Source organism: Polyodon spathula, chromosome 1 (genome assembly GCF_017654505.1).
Source record: "Polyodon spathula isolate WHYD16114869_AA chromosome 1, ASM1765450v1, whole genome shotgun sequence".
Classification (NCBI taxonomy): domain Eukaryota; kingdom Metazoa; phylum Chordata; class Actinopteri; order Acipenseriformes; family Polyodontidae; genus Polyodon; species Polyodon spathula.
The window spans coordinates 899,243-922,959 of record NC_054534.1 but is presented as its reverse complement, the minus strand read 5'-3'; the positions used below and the strand labels follow the sequence as shown (position 1 = coordinate 922,959).

At 40.6% G+C, this 23,717-nt stretch overlaps 1 protein-coding gene across 17 annotated transcripts in view; it reads left to right on the top strand.

The window, feature by feature from the left end:
• LOC121306465 (CUGBP Elav-like family member 4) overlaps positions 1-22,732 on the top strand; it is a 257,123-nt gene extending 234,391 nt beyond the window's left edge. For 5 of the 17 annotated variants that reach the window (XM_041238701.1, XM_041238450.1, XM_041238620.1 and 2 more), the window contains 6 exons: positions 1,833-1,943; positions 4,858-4,920; positions 6,686-6,766; positions 8,286-8,429; positions 12,343-12,512; positions 21,783-22,732. In XM_041238701.1, coding sequence (XP_041094635.1) covers positions 1,833-1,943; positions 4,858-4,920; positions 6,686-6,766; positions 8,286-8,429; positions 12,343-12,470 — 527 coding nt within the window. In that variant the 3' untranslated portion in view covers positions 12,471-12,512; positions 21,783-22,732. Of the gene's footprint in view, positions 1-1,832; positions 1,944-4,857; positions 4,921-6,685; positions 6,767-8,285; positions 8,430-12,342; positions 12,513-18,937; positions 19,027-21,782 lie in introns of those variants that run through there. The other 12 variants (XM_041238948.1, XM_041239391.1, XM_041239323.1 and 9 more) reach the window with 6 other exon arrangements.
• Positions 22,733-23,717: the final 985 nt, after the last annotated feature.

Genomic DNA, 23,717 nt, shown 5'->3' with positions numbered 1-23,717 from the left:
CTCTAACCACTGAGCTACTCAAACCCACTGCCTTCCACACTGCAGCCCAGCACTCTAACCACTGAGCTACTCAAACCCACTGCCTTCCACACTGCAGCCCAGCACTCTAACCACTGAGCTACTCAAACCCACTGCCTTCCACACTGCAGCCCAGCACTCTAACCACTGAGCTACTCAAACCCACTGCCTTCCACACTGCAGCCCAGCACTCTAACCACTGAGCTACTCAAACCCACTGCCTTCCACACTGCAGCCCTGCACTCTAACCACTGAGCTACTCAAACCCACTACCTTCCACACTGCAGCCCAGCACTCTAACCACTGAGCTACTCAAACCCACTACCTTCCACACTGCAGCCCAGCACTCTAACCAATGAGCTACTCAAACCCACTGCCTTCCACACTGTAGCCCAGCACTCTAACGACTGAGCTATTCAGACCCACTGCCTTCCACACTGCATCCCTGCACTCTAACCACTGAGCTACTCAATCCAACTACATTCCACACTGCAGCCCAGCACTAACCACTGAGCTACTCAATCCCACTGCCTTCCACACTGCAGCCCAGCACTCTAACCACTGAGCTACTCAATCCCCCTGCCTTCCACACTGCAGCCCAGCACTCTAACCACTGAGCTACTCAAACCCACTGCCTTCCACACTGCAGCCCTGCACTCTAACCACTGAGCTGCTCTACACCACTGCAGCTGTGATTCTGAAAAGCACTCTTTAATCAGCTGAGATAAAAATTGCTAATTTGTTGTCTGCACTCCTGGAAAATGAGCAGGTTTTAATGAGAGCGAGAGATCCCTCAGAAGCCCCTAGTGATTGCAGTGTAATGAATGGAGGTCGTTAAGCAGGCCCTCTGAAGCTCTCCTAATTGGGACATTTGTCCTCATAGCCGGGCTCGATGGCAAAATAAAATATCTATCAACGTCCGCACCTCTGAGGCTCTCTCTAAATCACCCCCCGCCACCCAATACCACAGAAAGAGCTTTTCCTCCGTTACACAAGATAACAAGGGATAGAGAAAGAGATGGAAGAGATGATTTATTCTTTTCCTGTGCCTATCTCTCAGGTCAGCTTGTTATAAGGAGAACCAGGAACGTCATTGTGTTTTTGTAATGTGTTGATTTATTTATTTTTTTGTCTGTTTATCACAGCGGAGAACCTGATTGTGTTTACTGCGTTCAGCTAAAAGCAAATACAATGATAAGATTAAAACTGTCACCCAATAACAATTAAACACTCAACAGAGCTGACTTAAGAAATACTAACAGGAACTCAAATTCAATGACAACTGTTTGGACCACAAGTCTGGGAGACAGTGAAAAAGACTTCTCGTTGGAGCGCTTGTCATGGAATTGTAGTTTCGTTTAGTATTTCATGATTAAAACGTGCAGCGGAATCCACAGCGATGCTATAGCCGCTACTCTTTCAGACGGTCCAGAGGGGCGCTGAACACGGGTTTCATGCTTAGGAGTCTATTTTCATGATCTAAACATCACAGCTTTTAAAAATGCAGCGCACCACTGGCTTAAGAAATATATATTTGACATATTTAAGAAGGTTTTTAACGTTGCAAGCCATTCTTGAAATGATTAGATTTATATTTTGTTTGTTTTGTTTTTGTCTTGTAAGGTGTTGTCAGTATAGAAATAAAGCACCAAAAAATGTTTTTGTTTATTTTTTTAATTATTTTGCTTAAACAAGCTAAAAGCCATGATTATGATGAACCTGCTGCTTTGGCAGGTGGTGGCAGGAGGAAGGCTGTTTACATTGTGCATTGTGTCTTTATATAAGAATGGAGAAAATGTTTTTAAATCTTAAAGTTTTACAGGAAATAATATTTAGAGAGGATACGCAGAAGCAGGATTCAGCGCTTGCACACAGGAGTTGTTTTGGAGCGCAGGGGAGTTGCTTTCTGGCCACTCTGAACGAAGGTATCCGATTCTGTGCTGCTTGGTTCAAATATTCCAGCCCCATCGTGTGTCTTCACCCCTGACATTACTAAGCTTGCTGGGTCCATGTCGTTGTTCAGCTGGCATTGTTCTGCTTTGTGTTGATGAACTGGATGTATTTCGTTATGTGTCGTGCAATGCTGTGTTAGTCAGTAACTGGATGTCTCCTGAGGGCCCTCTACACCAGTTTGCTCTCACTGTTTTCAATGGAATTGCTTTCTTTGTGTTTGTGTGATCGCTGTGAAATCGTGTGGAGGTCCTCTATTTTGCTGCCCATGTTTTGTTTGTATTGGTAAGAGCACCGCAGGTGAAGGGGATGTGTTGTCGGTTACGTTTGAGAGGATAGTGTAATCAGGGGAGGGTTGCACAACATCATGTGACAGGAAGAGATGTTAGCAATGGTACTGTACTGTATCTACACTCATTCAGGGCTGTTTTAGAACAGGGCTAATGAGAAAGAAATAAAGTGAAAATCGATTGAAAATCAACCAACTGGGCTTTAACATGGTGTTTTTATCACTGTCTCAGCTTACCATGCTGCTTTACAGTAAGTCTTGCATTTGAAATTGTCTTAGGCAATGGGGGCTCCTGAATCCAGACCTACAGGCTGATTTATAAAACCTAAGGAGAAACTGCATTTTCACTTTCCCCACTCAGACTGCAGGGGGTCCAATTGGGGTAAAACAAGCAACACACAGGTTGCAGGGGGAGTTTCATATAGGATTGCTGAGGGGTTACTGTATGAGGTGATTCAATAATGGTACACTATATTGCTGAAAGCCATGATAAACCATGACAGTCAGGCAATCTAAAGCATCCTATTTCACTTGAATTCAAACCTCCTGCTATAGTTTACTGCAGACGTCACATGCAGAATGAACACATGACTGTGCAGAGCAGTGTCCCAATAAAAAAGTGGCTCTAATTATCCCTGACAAACGAGACTGTGCTATGCTGTGCTGTGGTGCTGTGCTGTGCTGTGCTGTCATGTGGTGTTGTGCTGTGCTGTGCTGTGCTGTGCTTTGCTGTGCTGTGGTGCTGTGCTGTGCTGTGCTGTGCTTTGCTGTGGTGCTGTGCTGTGATGTTGTGTCGTGCTTGTTCCCTGATGTTATGTAGCAGTGTCTGATATAAAAGCATGTCTTCCACTCACACATATTGCCACTAGATTGGTATTAAAACCACCCTGATCTACATGTCCTGTACCTTCATTACATTGACACCTGGTTGACATGCCACTGCAACACAAGGTTGCAACACATCCACTAATCTTCATTTGTCATGATAATCGTTACTGGAGTCGATGTTTTTGTTTTAATTTATTTGTATGCAGTATACAGTTATGGCCTGCTGTTTGATATGCTATTATGTATTACTGACCAGTACTTCACAAATAAATTCCTTTAGATAAATCACTTATTTTCAAATTAAAGATTTTTCGTGTTATTATTCTTGTTGAAAGAACAGCATAGGAAGGGGTGGACAAAAATCAAATGTTTACCAGGGAAGTTGTTTTACCTTTAATGGAACTGCCATAGGGGGGTATATTTGCAGAAATGAACTTGTCTATTGACACATTCTTATTTGTTCTATGTGTATCAGAGCCCATGTTAATTCATTTTCCATTGCAAATATGCTAGGCTGTCATTAAGATTCTTCAAATCTCCAGAGGAAAAAAGGTTTTCCACTAGAATGCAAAGAGCAATAAAGAGACCACACCCATTCACTTTACAGCTAAGGACAAAGGTTTGGCCTTACCTAGAATTTTGGATTGATACATAATTTAAAAACATATGAACATAATTTAGATCTTTTATTTTTAACATCATGTAATCAATGATATCGCAAAAGTCTTCCAGAAGCTGTAATAGCAGTACAGTATTTCATGTTAGATTTTGAAATGTTTTTTAATTTGTGTGAGTTTTTGTGTATGGAAAACTACAAAGCAGTATGTAATTCAATATGTAACATAACATTATTCAGCAGGTTTCGTTCGACTTTATGAAGCAAAATGGGTTAATTCTATAGGGCAATGGAAAACGTTTGTCCATAGCTGTATTAACCTAATGCATTCCTAATCCACTATGAAGTCTGCAGGGGAGCACAGTGAAAGCCAGATTGTACACTACTGTGAAGCTCTCGGCTAACAGAACACAGACTATAGCTGATCTGAAGGGCAGCAAACCGCCCTTTAATCAAGCCAGTTACAAAGACTTGGTAACCCCAACTCTTGACCCCAACTCTGAGGTATCAGGCTTGACCTCTTTAACAGACCATTGTACCCAAGTTGTCTTCTGTCGGCTCGTTAAGTTTCTCCTGCAATGCAAGTTAGTTTTCTCCTAATCTCAGTGCCAGGGTCATTTCTCTCCTGATCTCAATACCATAGTCATTTCTCTCCTAATCTCAGTGCCAGGGTCATTTCTCTCCTGATCTCAGTGTCGTGGTCATTTCTCTCTTGATCTCTGTGCCAGGGTCATTTGTCTTCTGATCTCAGTGCCATGGTCATTTTTCTCCTGATCTCAGTGTCATGGTCATTTCTCTCCTGATCTTAGTGCCATGGTCATTTCTCTCCTGATTTGTGTCATGGTCATTTCTCTCCTGATCTCAGTGCCATGCTCATTTCTCTCCTGATCTCAGTGCCATGGCCATTTCTCTTCTGATCTCAGTGTCATGGTTATTTCTCTCCTGATCTCATTCAATCTGTATTGAAGGATTTATATACCAGGTTCAGCCATTGTTTTGTGAACTAACTTTGTCAAATAACGACCAAACCAATCTTGACCAATCTGGCTTGTTCATGTGTTCTCTCCTGCAGAGCTGTGAAGCTTATTGCAAACTAGTTTAAGCTAACTCTTCTCCATGTCTCTCTTTCTCTCGCTCTCACTCTCTCTCTCTGCAGCCCAGAGCCCCACCACAGCGGATCCCCTTCAGCAGGCCTATGCAGGAGTGCAGCAGTATGCAGGTCCTTAGTGTTCACAGTTTGTAAAATTGCTCTGTGTTCCAGGTTGAACAGTTTTTTAGGCTTTTAATGCAGGGGTTTGCAAAATGTCAGGCAAAACTGAATGTTTAAGCTTGTATTTGAATCACTGTTCCTTTAGATGGGCCGTGAAATCCAAAAAACAGTGTTGTATAAAAGGTATGTGATGCACTGTGCAGTAAAGCCTGTGCAACACTGATATGCTTCCCCACCATCAGCTTTAAGGGGTCTTTTCAGAAGCAGGCTTTGCTGCAATAATTAATAAGTGTGGCAGATAGTAATTTAAGCAGAAACAGCAGAGATTTATACAAAACACATAATAGGATATTAAATATTAGGAAAACATGTATGATACTGCCCCCCAGTAAGAGCTTCTATACAGGTGCAACCTGCAATATGATACTGTGTAATCATTTGAGTAGAAGACAAACATGAAATACTGTCTCCCAGTAAGAGCTTCTATACAGGTGCAACCTGCAATATGATACAGTATAATCCCTTACTTTCCTTTACTGCCGTAGAGGCTTAAACATATCCAAACAGGGTTCTATTGAAATTAATTCAGCACTCCAAAACTCTTCATCTTTTAAAAAGGCTTACAGCTTCACTTTCTGGGATAATCCTGTCAAGTCTATAAGGATTAATTAGTAGTACTGAAGATAGACAATGGTCAAAGTAATCGAAACTCAAGGACTGGAGGTCAACCAAACTTATCAAAACCACCATACAGTTGCTCTAGTTTAGTCTGTGTCTGGGTTTCTTTTTGTTGGCAAACAAAACAAAACAAAAAAAAACTGAAAAACTGTTACTGCTCAAGTCATTTATTGTGGAAGGTGATTAGGCTGCACAGCAGACACAGCATTGTACCGCCTGTTACAGGAAATGAAAAGTAATAACTTTGGGGCAACTGACATCATTTTTGGAAACAGATTGTGTGCCACTGTTGTGTTGGCACTACCATCTGTTTCCCTTTAGAAAAGTTGGTTATTTATTTTGTTGTGTGTGCTTTAGAAATAGTAATAAAAAAGAATGTGTCTTACAGCCTGAAAAATCCATTCAAGAGCCTGTAGTGTTGGGAACACATGTTCAAGCTGAAACCATTAATGCAAAGCTAGGAAAGAACAGTCAGGAACCCTCCTGAACAGGGCAGTGACAAGAGAGGTCTTAAAGAGCTCTTTGACTTGCCTCTGTCAAAAACTACCAGCCCTCTCGTCTTTACCTCTGAATCAAGAGAGCCATACTGTGAAGATCAATGAGCCGTACGAGGACAGCTGTGCTCTAGAAATTGAAATGTCTGACGTGATCTGCATTCCTATTTTTAGGAAATACAATAGTGATGTCATGTGAGATATCATTTTACCAGATCGCTGCATAAGATAGATCTGGGTTATTTATACTAACTCATGTGTTCCTAAATGATATGGTATTTTCCAATATTTGGTTTATGGTACCCAGGACAATTTCATTTCCCTTGTTTGAGATGCTGTTTATCCTGTTTTTAAAATGTTTGATGTCCTGCCCCTTTATTTATGAAGCTGCCATTAGCTGCTATATAGGTACTTTCAGCTGCAACTGCCACTCAATGCAGCAGTTATGAAGGACATCTTCAATCTGTACTATTATTCAGGAAGGGGATTGTCTTTGTCTAAGCAGAAAGTCAAGGACAACAGGCTCCTGGAAGGCTGTGAGTGCTGTATGTGTCTCCTCCCTGCGCCTGTGAGTGATCTTGCTTTCTGTGTTTGTGTCTCAGCAGCCTACCCTGCAGCGTATGGGCAGATCAGCCAAGCATTCCCCCAGCCTCCTCCCATGATGGCCCAGCAGCAGAGAGAAGGTAAGCCCCTGGTCACCTGGTTGCCAGACTCCTCCCTCAGCTCCAAGTGATACACAGAGGAGTGACAGCGGTTAGCGAGTTCACGGTGTAGAGAAGGTCTTCTGTCTGTCTGTCTGCCGTGGTTACGGAGTAGTCAGTGGCAGAGATGACACCCTTTAGGGCTCGAAGCTCCAGTTGCTTGTTTCTTGAACGGGCAAGCTTGGAGACTCCAACTCTCGTAATCTTTTGGAACTTCCAATCTTTTGTGCCACATGGTCACATGACTCTCTCATGATTCCAAAAACAAAAAACAGGCAGCTAAAACACTTCCCCTGAAGTGTTAAATATAGCTTCAAAGAAATAAAATGTGGATTCCTTTAAAGAGAGGCAAGCGCGAGGGAAAGCGTTGCATTTCAAGGTAAGATGTATTGACTGTATTAGCTTTTTAGCTTACAGTTGTTTGCATATTCTTTCTTGTTATTCTTGAGTTGATTGTTTTGTTTGCTTGATTAAATGTGTAACTGCTCGTGAACGCTCTAGCCCTCTTAAAACGAGGTTGCATTGCCAAGGGTTTCATCCTTGTTAAATAAATGACATTACAGCAAGATTGAGTTTGTCTTCCAGACAGAAAATTGAGAACTCGTGATTTGATAAAACCTCATTCTGTGACTCTCACTATAATTATTACACGCATATGCATTGTCATTATCAAACGTTGTAGTTTGAATCATTTTTCCAAGGAAATTAGACCACCACAGTACATCCATTTAATTTGAAATGTCTGCAAAAAATCATTTCTTTTTTGAATGTTGCTTGTGAAGTGCGTGTAGCACACATTGTAGCTTCAGAAATGAGAATGATGTGTGTTAGTAAGCTGGAAAGCACTTTAGCTGCTATTGCTGCTGATGTTTTTTTTTAACTCTCTGCTGCATGACTTGCGCACAGATGAAATGTCCAAAGCTCTTGGGCCTTCATTGACCCAACTAGAGAAAAAAGTGGTTTGAGGTCAAAATTCCACTCATGTTAGGGTATTCTAAAAGTTTTCCTTCTGAATAGGGATGTAGCAAGAATAATTGATCACGTGGGATGATCCTTTAGTGAAGCTATGATTTCTATAGTAAAGCTATGATTCATATAGCAATCGTTTGCTGCAGGTAGTAGCCGGACGATGGTTGCTTAGTTCAGTGACAGAGCAGGAAGCCTATGTGTGCATCTGCTGCTAAAAAATGAATGCAATGATGAGCACACAGAAGGCTAACCTATTATAAAATGCTGTAGTCATATGTGAGGGTAGAAGTTAAACATCAGACACTACAGATTTATAGGATATGTGTGTGAGTCGTTCAGGTTCTCGAGGCGCAGGACTGAACACTGCTGCTGGAGTGCACTGCACTCTTCCTCTTCGTATTCCTCATGTTGTGTTCTCTGTTCTCTTTTCTCTCTTCCCCTCCCCTATCCCACATTGCTATCTCTCTCCTGCCCCCTCCTCTCTCTCCCACCCCCTTCCTCTCTCTCCCCTGCCCCTCTCCTCTCCTCTCAGGCCCAGAGGGCTGTAACCTGTTCATCTACCACCTCCCCCAGGAGTTTGGAGACAACGAGCTCATGCAGATGTTCCTGCCTTTCGGTAATGTCATCTCCTCGAAAGTGTTTGTGGATCGGGCGACAAACCAAAGTAAATGCTTTGGTGGGTAAAAAGACCTGTAAGATTATTTGAGGCGGGGTGATTTAGGTGTTGTTTTCTGAGCTCAGTGTGTCCAGGCTGGAGCTCAGAATGTGCATGGGGGGGGTAGAGTAGAGGAATGGGTGAGGCAAACCGTATTAATGCTATTGCTGTTAACTCTGCTTGAAGCAAGGCGAAGGCAAACTTTCAGAGAGGAGTGTAACTGTAACTAGCAGAAGATGATTTAGCTGCTGGAATGAGCTGTTCAATTATTATTTGGAGTAATTTTTGCCTAGTTTCAAACTGTTACCATGTTTTATTCTTTCTGAAAATGTGCCTCTGTCTTTGCACTTAAAGGTCCTTAAATGGTACACGAGGACCTTTTTAATTTATTGTTACATGTGCCCATGTGTTGCTACAACTGTTTAAATAAGGTGTGATGGGAAATGCAGTTCTAAGAGGTACATCCGGGTACATGTGAAGCCATCTTAAGGCAGGGAATGCAAATTACAAGTTTAAAAAAGTGGTCAACATGTAAAAATAAATAAAGAAATAAATAAACTAAAACAATACACACACCTGACATAAACAGTTGTAGTCACACATGGGCACATGTAACACAATACACTACAAAGGTCCTCATGCACCCTTTAAAGAGTAAGGAGTCTCAAATGTAATTTGCTTTTTTTCCATTTCCCCTCTATTCTGTGGTTTGTTTTTGTTTTTTGTTTTTTTGCAATCAATCGCAGCGGTTCTGGGTTCTGTTGCTCCAGTGTTGATTAAGAGTAATTGTTTCTCAAAATCCACCTTACCTGACTTACTGCTTGTCTGGGGAATCCTAAGTGCTGGGACAAACAGCCACCTTCATGCCATTCAAATCATCTCTCTCTCTCTCTCTCTCTCTCTCTCTCTCTCTCTCTCTCTCTCTCTCTCTCTCTCTCTCTCTCTCTCCCTCTTTTTGGTTACCCCAAAAGTAAGCAGCACAGCTGCACCCAAACCCCTTGCTGAGATGGTAAAGATCCAGGTTAGACTTAATCTACACAGCACAGCGCCATGCCACATCATTCATGCTAAACTCTAATGGGCTAGTAGCTCATCACAGTGTGACACAACCTTTGAAAACAGATGCCTTTAATATTTGTTTTCAAGCATTAATGCTTCAAGCACATCACAACTTTGAGCGCTTAAGCCTCCAGTTCTAAGCATGTTCTAACATTGACAAGAGTGACAGAGCCAAATAGGGTCTCTCTTCAACTCTCTTCCTTCTCCCGCTAAGCCCCCTGCTTCTCTTCTCACTTTAAGCCTGTCACTGTATCCATCGGCACGGCCATATTTTTTAAACCTTTTCAATTAGGGAATGTCACTCTTTGCACTTGACGGTACAGACAGAGGTCACAGAGTAAAGTCTGTACTTTTCTAAAAGAAAATTACCAATAAAAAGCAATGACTGCTAAGAGCGTATAAGCAGACACGTAGCGGTGCGCCTGGTGTCAATACAGCAGGCTCGCATGCACATACTGCAGGCACCTGTTTCTGTATGATTGTGCATGTGTGTGAACGCTATACATTATTGTATATACTGTCTTACAGAACATGTGACAGGGATTCCATTTGCACAACAAATCAATCATGTGAGGGACAGCCCATTTGCACAGAAGTGTGTGCTACAGATGGCTGGTGTTTTGCTGTATCTGCATTCTGAACGCCTGGCTATTAAATTCCAAGGCAGCTGCTGTTCTGCATGGCTGGAAGACGCCATCCTGTTTCCTATTGCCTGCAGCAGCAGCAGATTGGTGCAGTCCCACGTTGCCAAGATGGGCAGCTGTGGGCGCATTTTGGTCTCTATAGACACTGACAGCTGGCCAGACATTACCAAACCCCCTCCCAACATCATCCTCAGAATTGCTGGTTTAAATAGTAGGAGTGGGCTGGTAGCTGGGAAGACGGTGCACATGTAACAGGGCGAAGGCTGGGCATGAACACTTGTAATGAATCTCCCCTAACCTAGCTGCTGATGAGTTCAAAATATATACATCAGCATAGGAGACATACGGACCTCTCCACTACAGAGCGTGCTGTTTAGCATGGTCTGCGCTTCTCGTCCAGCCCTTGCCTTTCCATCCAGTGCAATGGGCTGAGATGTCAAGTCATTAAACCTGCTACCTTGAACTCCCCAAGAGAGCCTTAACCACTGCACAAAAGAGCCAGGCCTGCCTGCATGAGCAGTTACTGGACCTCATCTCACCTGCAGTGGTCAGAATCTGTTGTGACAGTGCAAACCTCTGGGACACCAATATAAAGATCACATTTAATGTGGGCCTGCTTCCACCATCATCCCCAGCATGGTGTTAGTGTGCAGTGGAGCTAAGCTTTATCTACCATAATCTCAGCTCGGGGTGTGCATCACTCACCTTTGCACTTTTCAACTAGTATTTTCCTACTTGCTAATTGCACTGTCCAAATTCCCACCAGCCATCTAGTCTCCACTCTTGGGGATGTGGCTCTAGTAAACTAGTCACGCCTGTCCCTGTATTTATAACTGTGCTGCCTCAATTGTGCATTCGGTTATGTATAGTGAAAAACAATATCTCTATCAATGTCTTTAAACTCCCAATGTCAATTCATTAAGAAATATTTGGTCCTATTTGCAAATCTTTACATGAGTTATTTTAAGAATACTGGTTGGATTCTCAAAGCTATTAACTCCAAATTGCCATTAGTGGATTTTTTTTCAGGAAGGAGCAAGTCACTCAATAAAGTTACCAAATCAGACATAAACTACTTTGATGTTTAAATGGGGGGCTTGTTACACCATAATAGTGTTTTTTCATTCAGGAAAAAATCATGCTAATGATGTTTGGAGTAGCTAAATCTAGCTTGGCTGTTTTTATGAATGAAGTAAGGTTTGGTATTTATGAAACTGTCAACTCCATTATCGGTGAGATGATATTTCTGCAGAAGGTTATGTAGTCCAGGTTTGTAGTCCTGTCTGTTTTACTCTCAGAGACTGATTTGATTTTATCAATATTTATACCCATTATATGAGTGAGGGGCAGCGCAACATCATCTCATTCACTGTGAGTTCATGGGACTATAAAATATATATCAAATATGAAGCGAGATTTTCTATTTTAAGACTGCAAACGTAGACATGTAAAGAACAAACAGTGTGAGAAATCACTTTTTAAATTGCAGCAGTCCCTCGAATGAATGCGTGGGCACCCAGAGTACGAGAAACAACATTGAGAATTTCAATGCAGTCGGGCTGCAGTTTAACTGCACCAAAACTAATGCAACTTCTGCACTGTCCTGTTAGTCATGTGAAACTGCAGTAGCAGACTGTGTATGGTAAACCTCAGTTACAATACAGTCTGATTGTTTACTCCAGTGGCTCTCAAACTGGGGTCTGCCAAGGGCTTCCTACGAAATTCTGGAAACTGTATGGAAAATATACAGATCGCCAATCATAAAGGTTTGAGAGCCTCTGGTCTCCACTAATGTCCAATTATGAACAATCTAGATCACGGTTGTCCATTCATGGTCCTGAGTTCCATTCCACTCCAGGTTTAACAAATAAAATGGTACAATTAACAACTACAGGGTCTGGATTGAGGTTTAATTGGTTCAGTGAAACAATTTAAAACTAGGCTGGAACAAAGACCAGAGTGGAAGAACCCTCTTTGGCCACCCCTGATCTAGAGGAAACCCTTCTCGCTAATGTTTTTGATTGGATTTCTGCTGTACTGCGAGCATGTCATCAAGCGTTGGGTGCAATGATGTTTCTGCTCAGCTGGGACAAACATTCCAGGCTTTTTTTACAGATGCTTGGAGAAAGAATGAAAAAACAGCATGAGTCGTGAGGTCAGTCAAAAAAAAGTAATGTTTGTCTTCCTGTCCCTCTTGTCTCCCTCTCGCTTGGTCTTGGGTCTGCACGCAGGGTTTGTGAGTTTTGACAATCCGGCCAGTGCCCAGGCTGCCATCCAGTCTATGAATGGCTTTCAGATTGGCATGAAGAGACTCAAAGTGCAGCTCAAGAGGCCGAAAGATGCCAATCGTCCATATTAACCACGCAGGACAGCGTGCACCTGGCACCACACGATATAACAGGTAGGCTTCACTGCATCCTTCCTGACCCCCGTGCAAACACTCCCTCCAGCCCTAGTCAGAGCCAGACAGAGACTGCCTCCCCATCACAGCTACCCTGTCAAACACACGCTACTGTACACCAGTACATTCATATTACAGGAGTGGTAAACTACAGATTTACTGTGCAAATATTACTGTGGTCAAGCTTTATAAATGTACCGGTGTATGGCTGCCATTATGGAGCGCAGCTAACAAGGGTTTGTTTGGGCAACAAACAAACATATCAACAGATTTTTCCAAATGAATTGGTCCCTAGCTCATTTAGTTATACACGTTGTCGTTGGGGCTCACTGGAGCATATTGGAGGAACTGGGAGGAAACTGGGAAAACACAAGCACAAGCTGGAAAGTGGAGATGCTGTGTGAAATGGCAAATTAAAGTTTTCCTGTAGAAAAAGAGGAATTGATAAGATTCGGACTGGAATGGACTCTTGATGATACAGTAGTTAAACAATGGGTATTTGGGGAAGGTTTGTCTGAAAGAAAAAACATAACTTCCATTTCTGAAACAAATGATAAACAATGTTAGACTGATCACACGCCCCCTAAATTAAATGTCTGAGTTGTTTATTTATGGGTTGTTAACTGTATTGGGTGTGTTTAAAAAAAACTGTGCTAATGACAGTTTGGAGTAAATGGTTTTGCGAATCAAGCCTTTAGCATACCTATAACAAATGAATTGAAGCTCCAGTCTGTAGCCACTGTAGTGAATTTGCCTCTCCTCACTTGGGGCTGTGTTCACAAAGCATTTAACATGGTGCTACGTTAGCAAACAAACTGCTAACGTTACAGAATCAGAAAACATCAAACTAGGGTGCTTGTACTGTAGGAACTTTGAATTAAGCTCCTGGGTCATTTCATTGAAGCTTTTTAACATTATCTTTGTTTCCTTATATGAAAAACAAATTGGAGTTAACTTAAGATGGTGGTAAATGCTTTGTGAATATGGTGCTTGAAGTCTAGAACCTAGTCAAGTCCTTCTTTGGTATTTTGGTATGTCTGACTGGAATATCACAGTTTTTTGGGGGGAAAAAAGCCAACAACAGTCTAGAACAGTTTCATGAATACCTTAAAAAACGTTATTTAGCGCATCAAAACAATCTTTAAATAGCTCTTGAGTCAAAACTTTATGAATCGGGCCAAATAGCACCCCTCCCTCTCTCCCTCTCAGCTCTGCACACCATTGATGCATTGACAGCTGCAGTGTTCTGGGATTCGTTTCATTAGAGTGCTTTTCTATGCTGGGAGAGGGAGCAATGCCACTGGAGTTCAAGAGCAAAGCGGTCCATCGTGGACTGCAGCACTCCATCAAGCAGATAAGATCAACGCTTAACTAAACAGATCAGATATCGCTCACCAGATATCGCTAGTGCTTTTTGAAGTTCCTTATCCCTGCTGGATAAGCCCTTACCTCGGTTTACTTTGGCACTTGTCTCGCACGCCCTGCCTCCTGCACATCAGCAGACTGCAAATATTGCACATCTCTCCAGAGTGCTGCTTTTCCCCAGGGCTAAATCCATCACTGAAATCTTTACTCGAGTTTGTCAAACATGATGCATAGCGCTCCAGCACACTGGAAGGAAGCCAGTTCCTATTTGTAAGTGTTTGATGGCCACTATATTCTTGCTTTTTTATTATTTGTTTTGGTCACTGTCAAGTCTGTGCTGGTGAAGTTTAAAGTCTTTGTTGGGCTGCTAGCCAGAGCACCGTCCTTCATGAGTGGACCAGTGAGGTAGCAATCATAGACAGTGCAAAAGGGTTCTCAGACCACACCTACTCCCTTCCACCTGGAAATCAAGTGTCTACTCTACTGTATGTCTTCATTCTGCATCCTGAGGCAAGGTACCCTTGTGTTTTAAATGAGGGTTTCTTTAACCCTTTTGCTTATGTAGTGTGTTATTTGGGGGGTGTCCTCTGATGTCTTGAAGTTTGATTGGATCAGGGAATTTAAGGTACGTCATAAACAGGGCCTGGGGAAATGTATGAATTTAATCTGCCTCCAGAGTTCTACAGGAGATCTCTGCTTGGACGGAATTCTATGTAAACTCCATATGGGTTTTTAATTCAATTTTTAAGCAAACAATTTTGTAAAACCAATGTGAAGCTTCTCCTTTAGATATAGTAATGCTCTCACTTATTTTTTATAAAGAGGGTAAACTCGGTTTATTTGCTGAGTCAGGAGTCACAGGCAGAGGCTGGGAACACCTGTGTACTGTGCAAAAGAGCCGATAGAGATTCTACCCTCATCTCACCTACAGGGTTCAGCATCCATAACAGGCAGTACATTACACAACACGTTGTACAAGAACAAGACTATTAGCTAATAAACTGCTATTTTTTGAAAGAGGTAAAGCATGTGTTGATTTTACAAAACTAAAACCAAACATTGAAGTTATATGAGTCCTCTTAAGCACTCTCAATGTGTTTTTTTTTTTTTTACTTTGTAACATTAACATGATTTTTTTTCTCCTTTCAAAAACTAGGAGTTCATTAAAAACAAAAAGAGGAAACACTATGAAAATACGGCCCAAAGGGTTGTACATATTTTTGTAAAATGTTTTTGTACTTTAAGCTTTTTTCAGCTCAGGCTTTCTGCTTATACGTGGTTTGGTTCTAGAGTTTATAATCAGCAGCTGGATCTCTTGGAGCCCTTATTTGGTTATACAGACATCACAAGGTTTAAGACCGAATTTGCAGGAAAGGCATTTTGTGTAAAATATTCTGTGAATTTCTCTCGGCCCTGGCATAAAAATAGTGCAGTATATATATTTTTTATTGAATCGTGAAACAATACTCTGTGCATTATTAATTCTATCAACCACAGAACATGCATATAATAATTTTTTTGTTAAAAACTAGTTTTGTTTGCAGAGTGAAAATCATGAAAGTAATATGCAGTAGAGTGCTATTTTTAAATTTGTCATGAGAAACATTTGCATATACATAATACAGACGTAATATATGCTGTACTATATATATATATATATATATATATATATATATATATATATATATATATATATATATATATATATTAAGATATGCATATGATGCTGATATTTAAAAAAAAAAGAAACTAATTATTATTGGTGCTGACAATGCATCGGTACTGTTTGGTATAGTTTGGTATTTTATCACTATCACCCATCTCTACTGTTGCTCATACTCTACTTTCACTGCAGTTGGTCTGCACTTGCTGTCTTGGGCTGGTCTGGGTATATTTCATCCTGTAAATATCTTCACTTGGCAACCTTGATTTTTTTGTTCTGATCACAAGTTGATGCTAGCTCGGGGGTCCAGATGGCCAGCGCGCCAGGGCGCATGCTGCAGTGTGTTCACAAGGAGCCTGTGCCAGCTCCTCTCCGCTGCCAAGGGGGGCGGTGACAAACCCGGTGTCGCAGACGAGCGAGGAACCAGCCCCGGAGCGCCGTGTTTGAAAACCCTGCAGACCCAGATTCATGAGATCACCGATGTGTCTTGTTTCATTTTCTTTAAGCTGACAGGCGGGGTAAACGTGTTTCACATTTTACTGTGTAGTCTGTGCTGGGCCATGAGTGAGAATCCTGTTTGCTAAGGAAGTATCAAGTTTGTATTCCAATTTCTCCAGCTGTGCCATCTAATAAAGTAGAAATGATTATAACAAAATCTGTTTACAGCACCTACAGGTTCACAAGCATGTCATAACAAGAGAAAGCCGTGTCTGCTGAGTACTCAGCAGCTCCACATGGATTTATTTGTGATATTGTGACAGGTAAATAATTTGCTAGGCCCTGCATGCTAAAAACACAAAACTCAACTAAAACAGGTATAAACCCAAGACTACATTCATAAGATCCGTCTATCTATCCATCTGTCTATCTATAACTTCAAACACTAACGTCTGGTAAAACTGAAAGGCACTACATCAAGAAGACAAGGGTTTCCACAATGCCTTTGTTATCCTAACCCTGATGAAGACATTGCCCTTTGAAACAAAGACAAAACTATTAAATATTTCTTCAAACTTATTTTAAACTATGGAACCTAATGTCAGAGCATTTACTCTTATTTCTGATTTACTGAGAAAGCAGACGAAATCGTTCTTGATTTCAATGAAAAAAAAAGTTTAAACTGCACCGGTCCTTATAAGCACTGCTCAGGTCAGCTCAGGGATCACACACTCGTCACAGGTCACCGTGCGAACGAGTGTGCTTGTGCTGGAGGTGCAGTCGAAGCATTCTCCGGGGGCTGGGAGACTGTCTCTCCCCTGCTCCATGAACACCAGACGCGGTGTACACTCTGCTGGAGCCTCCCTCGGGCTCTCCTGGCTCATCTGCTGTCATGTAGGTCAGAGGAGTCTCTGTTGTGCACGGCGCTGAGGGGAAACTCGCTTTCATCTGTAATCGCATGTCATTTATCTAAAGATGTCACCGCTGCCGTGACAGATACAACATGCTCAGTCCCCGGCTCTCAAGTGAAGCCAGCCTCACCTACCATGCCAGAGCCTGCCGGCTGTGAAATGCAATTTCACAAGAACTTCTGCTCCATTGTCCGTGAACATGAGAAAGTAGAATGAGTCCACCATTCAGTGTCTTCTTCCCTTCCTCCTGGGGCGCTTGGAAATCTTCATTAGTAAATTACTTCTTTTGAATTTCCCAGAGTGCCTGGTTTTCAAAAGTGTCCTAGAACCAATATTCAGGGTGATTAGAAAGTAAGTTTACCACGTCAATGACATGGTGTGTTGATGTGGTAAACTTACTATATATAGTATGTATATAGTACTATGTATATCAGTTATTGTTGTAGTGGATGCTTGTAGTGTCCGATGACCATATGCACTGTGTAGTCTCAACTAATCTCTCCAGTAGCTTGTAACAACCAGCTTTTAGGATTACAGGTGTTAAAGTGTGATTCTCATAGACACTAACTGGCCACACAGTTGCTCTGTGAAAAAGTTGCTCGGTTCTTTGGGCCCCTGTAGTACTTTTCTATTGCTTGTCACAATACACGTGGTCCCACTTGACACGTTGTTTCTGGTGCTGGTTTTCTGCAAAAGTTGCAGGGAGTTATGGTAAAGCATAAAAAACTAACTCAAACCAGGGTAAACTTTGATAAATGCATAGTATACCATGGGAAACCTGCAGAATGAGCTTGCAAGGCTTTACTGTGATAAGGGAATGAGCACTACCCCTTTTAAAACTTGACTATGAGTTAAAACGCACCACTAAGGCGGGATTTTAAAAACCCTTTTCCACAGCTCCCATACAGTCTGTGACTATTCCTGTGTTGTGAGTGTGGTGCCTGGGACCTTTATTGAAATAGCACAGCAGTGTTTCATCCTCATGTTTCAGTGCTTTTCCTCCAGAGGCGGGGTCGAACAAGGCTCAGGTAATAAGTGGAATGTGTTTGTTGGTCTCAGCTGGGCTGCCAGGGGAATTAAACCCACAACACACTCCTCCTAGCCATGATCAGACTCAATAACTGGCAGGGGTGCGCAGGTCAGGCCTGCAGCCATTGCGGATGGAAATCCACCAAGCTTTAGCTCACGAGTTGTAAGACTGTTTGGGGTTTTTTCAATCTGTTTATATGAATGAATTAAGGTTGGATGGGTTCTGTTCAGCGTTCAGTAACGGGCTGTATTTAGGAAACTGTTCTTTACTGTTGGTAATGAAACCATCAGTAGTGCAGAACAGTTTGGGGAACATTAAACTTGATTTTATTCATAAAAAAACAGACTTTGAAAAAGCATTCTTTAAATAATTTTGTGACAGAGCCTGTTATTTCAAGATACTGTTCTAGACTGTAGTTCTAGGTATTCAACCACCCTCACTTGGAACTGTGGGACTTGTACCATTATTCTGTCCTTGGGGTTGAATGGATGTCAGATGCATCTCAAGAAAAGAAATATTCAAAGTAAGAAATATTTTAAAGGGAAAGTCTTTTCAGTGTCCTGCACAGACTCTCCTGACCTGGTCAGCGTGTGTGATTCAGTGTTTGGTGCCTTAAGCATTGCGAGACAGAGGGGGTTAATGTGCGGGAGAAGGATGAACGCTTGTTTAAGGATTGGTTTGGGGTTATGAAATGTCAATAATGCTTTTCTTCAAAGCAGCAAGGACTGTGTTGTTGTTATTGTTTTCCTGTGAACTGTCTTCAGAGAATGATCTCCATGGCAACCAGTTGTCTGTCATTTCCGTGCCCCAGAGCTGTCCATCTCTTTTGTTGTCCGCCATCTTGACGTCTTCAGGCCACTTCCACCCCTCCTAGACTCTCATTCTTTGTTTTTTAACATTAAAGCTTTGACTGATGCTGTGTTTGGATTTTTTTTCTTCTCCCTCTCCCTTTTTTGCCTTCTGAAATCTTTTGTCATTCGATCTTTGTTTTGATTTTTGTTTTGTTTATTTATCTGAGTCCCACCCAACCACAGAGCCAGTCATTCTCAACAGTGTCTGAATGCTGAGCTAGGATAAAGTTCATGGTATTGAAAGCGGAGAAAAAAGAGCCCCCCTCAAACCTCCGTAAGTTTGATTCAACTGAAAGTTGAAAGTTGTGAAATGCTGGCGTCATGTAACAAACTGCATGACCTGCCGCCACGTTTCGTGACTGAAACATTACCTCTTCTTTGTAGATCTATATATATATATATATATATATATATATATATATATATATATATATATATATATATATATATATATATATATGTATATCAGTCTATGCTGGATTGTGTATAGAAGTAGATATATATATATATATATATAGATGTATAGATGTATTTATATATCTTTGGATGTTGTATCAGTTGATGGTTGGCCAGTCATAATCACATGTGTGTTTTTTTGAAGTTTGTGCTCCCACAGTCTTGCTGCTCATATTTTCTTTTTTTTTTTTTTTTTCTTTTTTTAGTGCCTGCCTTGTAACTTTAATTTATTAATGGATTGTTTATTTGGTTCCTTTAATGTCAATGTTCGTTGCTTCTTTAGATGTCACAAAAAGTTAAAAAAAAAAAAGAAGAAGAATTCCTAAATGAGACTCTCAAATGGATTGAAATTGCTGATGATTGAAAAAGAATCGTGTGGTTGAATATTTATTGCACTTTTTGTTTTATTGAGAGTCATAAATATTGTGTTTTTCTTTCTTTTGTTCCTTTCTCAAGCATATGGTACGGGGCCTTTTTCATTTGCCGCACTCTAGTTTAATGGAAGCGGAAACCAGAATTGAACCATCATTAGCGTTTGGTCCCACCAGACAATTCCCCACCTGAATGCACAAAATCTATTCCAAAGGCGATAGGTTCAGTGCCTTTCCCAACACCCGTTCCCAAATTGAGCCTGTCTCCTGTAAAGCCTGTCCCCCTCACAACTGAAAAAGGGTCCTGGTGTGTTTGGTGATTGTTGTTCTTTGTTCCGACTGCAGTGTTAAGGTTTGCTGTTTGTTGACCCAACAGTGTGGCAACCTGCCAGCATGGATTGATATCAATAGCGCATGATACTTTCACGAGAGTGGATCCTTTTCAGTACCTGTACTGTTTTTTTTTGTTTGGTTTTTTATGTATTCAGTCACCTTAATACTGTACTGTATCATGTGTAGTGGATAACTGCCTGCTTTTGATTAAAAAAACAGCATATATTTATATATCAAGTGTTATATGAAAGTGTTCTTTTGACATCTGCCATAAAGCATCTTTACCTTTCTTCAAGCTTAGTCACGACTGAAACCAACTGAAACCACAGAACTGTGCTTTTCTTTTTCTTAAAGGTCATTGATTTCTCAGTGAAGATTACTTTTGAGCAGCTTTCCTTAAAGGGGGTTCTAGCTTAGGAAATAATTCCAGAAAGCTTTCCTGTCATGTGCTTTCATTCACAATGTAGTTTCCAGCAATGGCTGGCATGCTTTGACCCCAAAGACACTGCTGAGGCCCCAGGAAGTGTAACAGGCTACTCGGAAATAGGGCTTGCAGACTGACAGCGTTCCAAAATGTAGAACTTCATAATGTCATTTATACCTTGTTGGAGCTGCATTTCACAGCACTATGGAGTCCACAGGAATGTTATCAGCCAGTGCTGGGGTTAATGAAATCAGGGGTGAGTCCCCAGTGCTGAAAAAACTGAGCTGTGGATTATACCGATGGGGTATAGGAGGACCAAACCAGCCCCTCTGTGTGGCCCCAGGTATACAGGGTGTGTATTCCCTTGTGGTAGAAGCGTGTTGAATAAGGGGGCGGACACGATAGGTGTTTGGATACACGCAATTCGGTTTATCTGTTGTTCTAGGACTTGTGGATGTTACAGAATATGCTTCTTCTTAAAACACAATCTTTTAACTCTTTAAGCAAAATAACATTAACTACATGCATAGGTACAGCAAGTAGGTGATATTCATTATTAGTTTTACTTTCTCATTAATGTCCCATATGTACCATGTGCTTCTTTCAAAACTGCACGAGACCTACCTAAAGAATGGAAGAAAGTGCACGAGAGGGGAGTTTTATGGAATTATTTCATAAACTAGAATACTTTTTACAAACTGCCCAAGTTAAGGAAATCTTATCAGAGATGAAAACCTGAAGTAAACAAACGGAAGGGCCAGCCATGCAAAGGGTACTGAAGGTAGTTTAAGGAGTGCTGTCAAAGGTTGCTAACATTAGATTTACAGTACTATCACTGGCTCCTTTTTTTCTTATGTTGAATGTCAAAAAAAAACAATGCAGAAGTTAATTACTATTAATTGGTACTTAATTGTTAACATGAGGAAAGGACAGCTTTGCTTGTTTGAAATCAACACATTAATGAATGGATTTATTGAATACCTGCTGATAAATACATCTTAAAGGCAGTTTGTGCACACTCTTCATTGTTAGTTAAAGCCCAGGGAAGGTGTTCTATGTGAATATGAATGCGGTTAAAATGAATGCGATAATAACACATCCCCCCTCATGCTAATTCTTAGCTCTTCCATTATCCCTCACCGCTGCCAACAAAATGCAAATCTTACAAAACCCAAAGAGGCAAATCAAGATAAAAAATGTAACTGCAAACTTTGACATTTGCCAAAATGAAGGGAAGGAAAAAAAGCAATCTCTTTTTCTGTTTTTTTAAACAGCTAGCCTTTCAGTTTCTGATGTCAATGACTAACCTTGATTCCCACTTTGAATAAGCCAGGCTGCCTACCATCTAGTTGTTTGTAATTTGCTGATTTGGATTTTTGACTTTCTTTCTTTCTTTCTTTCTTTCTTTCTTTCTTTCCATGTTTTTAGGACCAGATTTTTGGAGTGGAAACGCATGTACAAAAAAATTATAATAATCAAACAAAAAATAATAAAAAGCGATGAAGAAAAAAAAGTACATTTGGATACTGCTTTTGGGAAAGATCAGCATAACGTCAATCAGACTGAAGGATCTGTTTCACACTTCCTGTTGTATTGGAGTGTGAGAGACTGTTAAATATCTGCTTGGAAATAAACAATGTTCTTCTGTGTAGTTTTCAATGCAATGCAACGTGACGAGCAGGAAATGAAGGACAAGGATGATGAAACAAGACAAACATTTATTTCGAGGAAAGTGTGAATTTGAAAAGACTTCGAGCTTTCAGAACACACATGAAGCTTGAAAACAAAACAAAAAACTATGGATCGCATCAAGGAGTGCCTGTTTGTCACCAATGGATAGCGTTGCCGTGGTGATCCACAACAGCAACAGTTACTAGGGAGTCTCATTTGTCATTCCTTAGCTATTTTAGGGACCAACGGACCAAACAATTTTTATTGCAGACTTGTAGCTGTATATGTAATATATTGGAAGTAACTTTGTTTCTCTTTACTGTTCCGTAAACAGTCTGAAGAGTTATTATATAAAAAAGAGACTGTACAAAAATTACACACACAAACACACACACACACACACACACACACACACACACACACACAAATATACTGATGATATATTGATGCTATGCTTTTTAAAAATAGTAAAGTTATACTTCTTTGATACTAGCCAGGAGGGGAGGAGGCACTGTGAGAATTGAGATTAGATTTCAATCAGTTTTCGCATGTTGGTCTGCAGTGAGAAACTAGCTCCTTCCTTTACCAGGACAGGGAAGATCGCAGGAAACCTATTGGTTTACAGGATGAAGGATCTGATTGTTTTTGAAAGGCTTTTTGGACCTCCCATTTAAATTCTTATTAATATCTGTACAGAATCAATGCAAAACCTGAATATATATATATATATATATATATATATATATATATATATTTATATATATAATATATATTTACATAATGTACGTTTACATACACACACATATAATATATATTATAGATATATATAATATATAGATATATATTATCCTATACTACTCTAAAAAATAATACGTAGAATTGTAATTTCTTTTTGTAGATTTTAGATTTTAGAAGTTTCAATTCCTATTCTGCCAATCGCTCATGCTTTTATTAAAATGGGAATAATGCAATACTGGCAGCTCTTTAACTGCAAGCATTCCGTATTTAAAATAATATTATATATATATATATATATATATATATATATATATATATATATATATATATATATATATAAGGAACTGACCAATGACTACAAAGAAGAAATTAAAAACACAGGTGGTCTTCATATTTACAAAAGTAAACTTGAGGAAAATACACTTTTTTCAATGAAATCTTCAGGCTAACTTTCATGCTTTGTGTCTCTTCATGATTCTTCTTATACAGAAATATGGATTTCGGTCCATTCATTGTCCTCTTCTAGAAATGACCCCCTCTTCACCTCTGAGGTTACAGAACGCAGGCAGTTATGAAACTGTGCGCTGCGCACTACATGGTGTCACATGTTTTTAAAACCTCCTGTAATCTGTAAGCCTTGTCTTTACAAGCCTCTCATGCTCTATTTCCTCATCTAGAAAAAAAACCTACCAAAATAAAACAAGCCCTTTGTTCCTATCATCAGCCACCTACAAGTTACTCATTCTAGAACTTCCTTCCAGTCCCTCCCATTCTAGAATGTTCTCCGTTAAGAAATCCTTCCCATTTCTACCCCCATCCTTCCTAAAAACCCTATCTTTAATTCTAGTGCTGGTGATGACAAGGTCCTGGACTGTTTGCACCCGCTGTGTGTACGTTCTTACTTAGCTTGATTTCTATCTTTGTACAGGTTGCACCTGCTATGATAGTCACAAT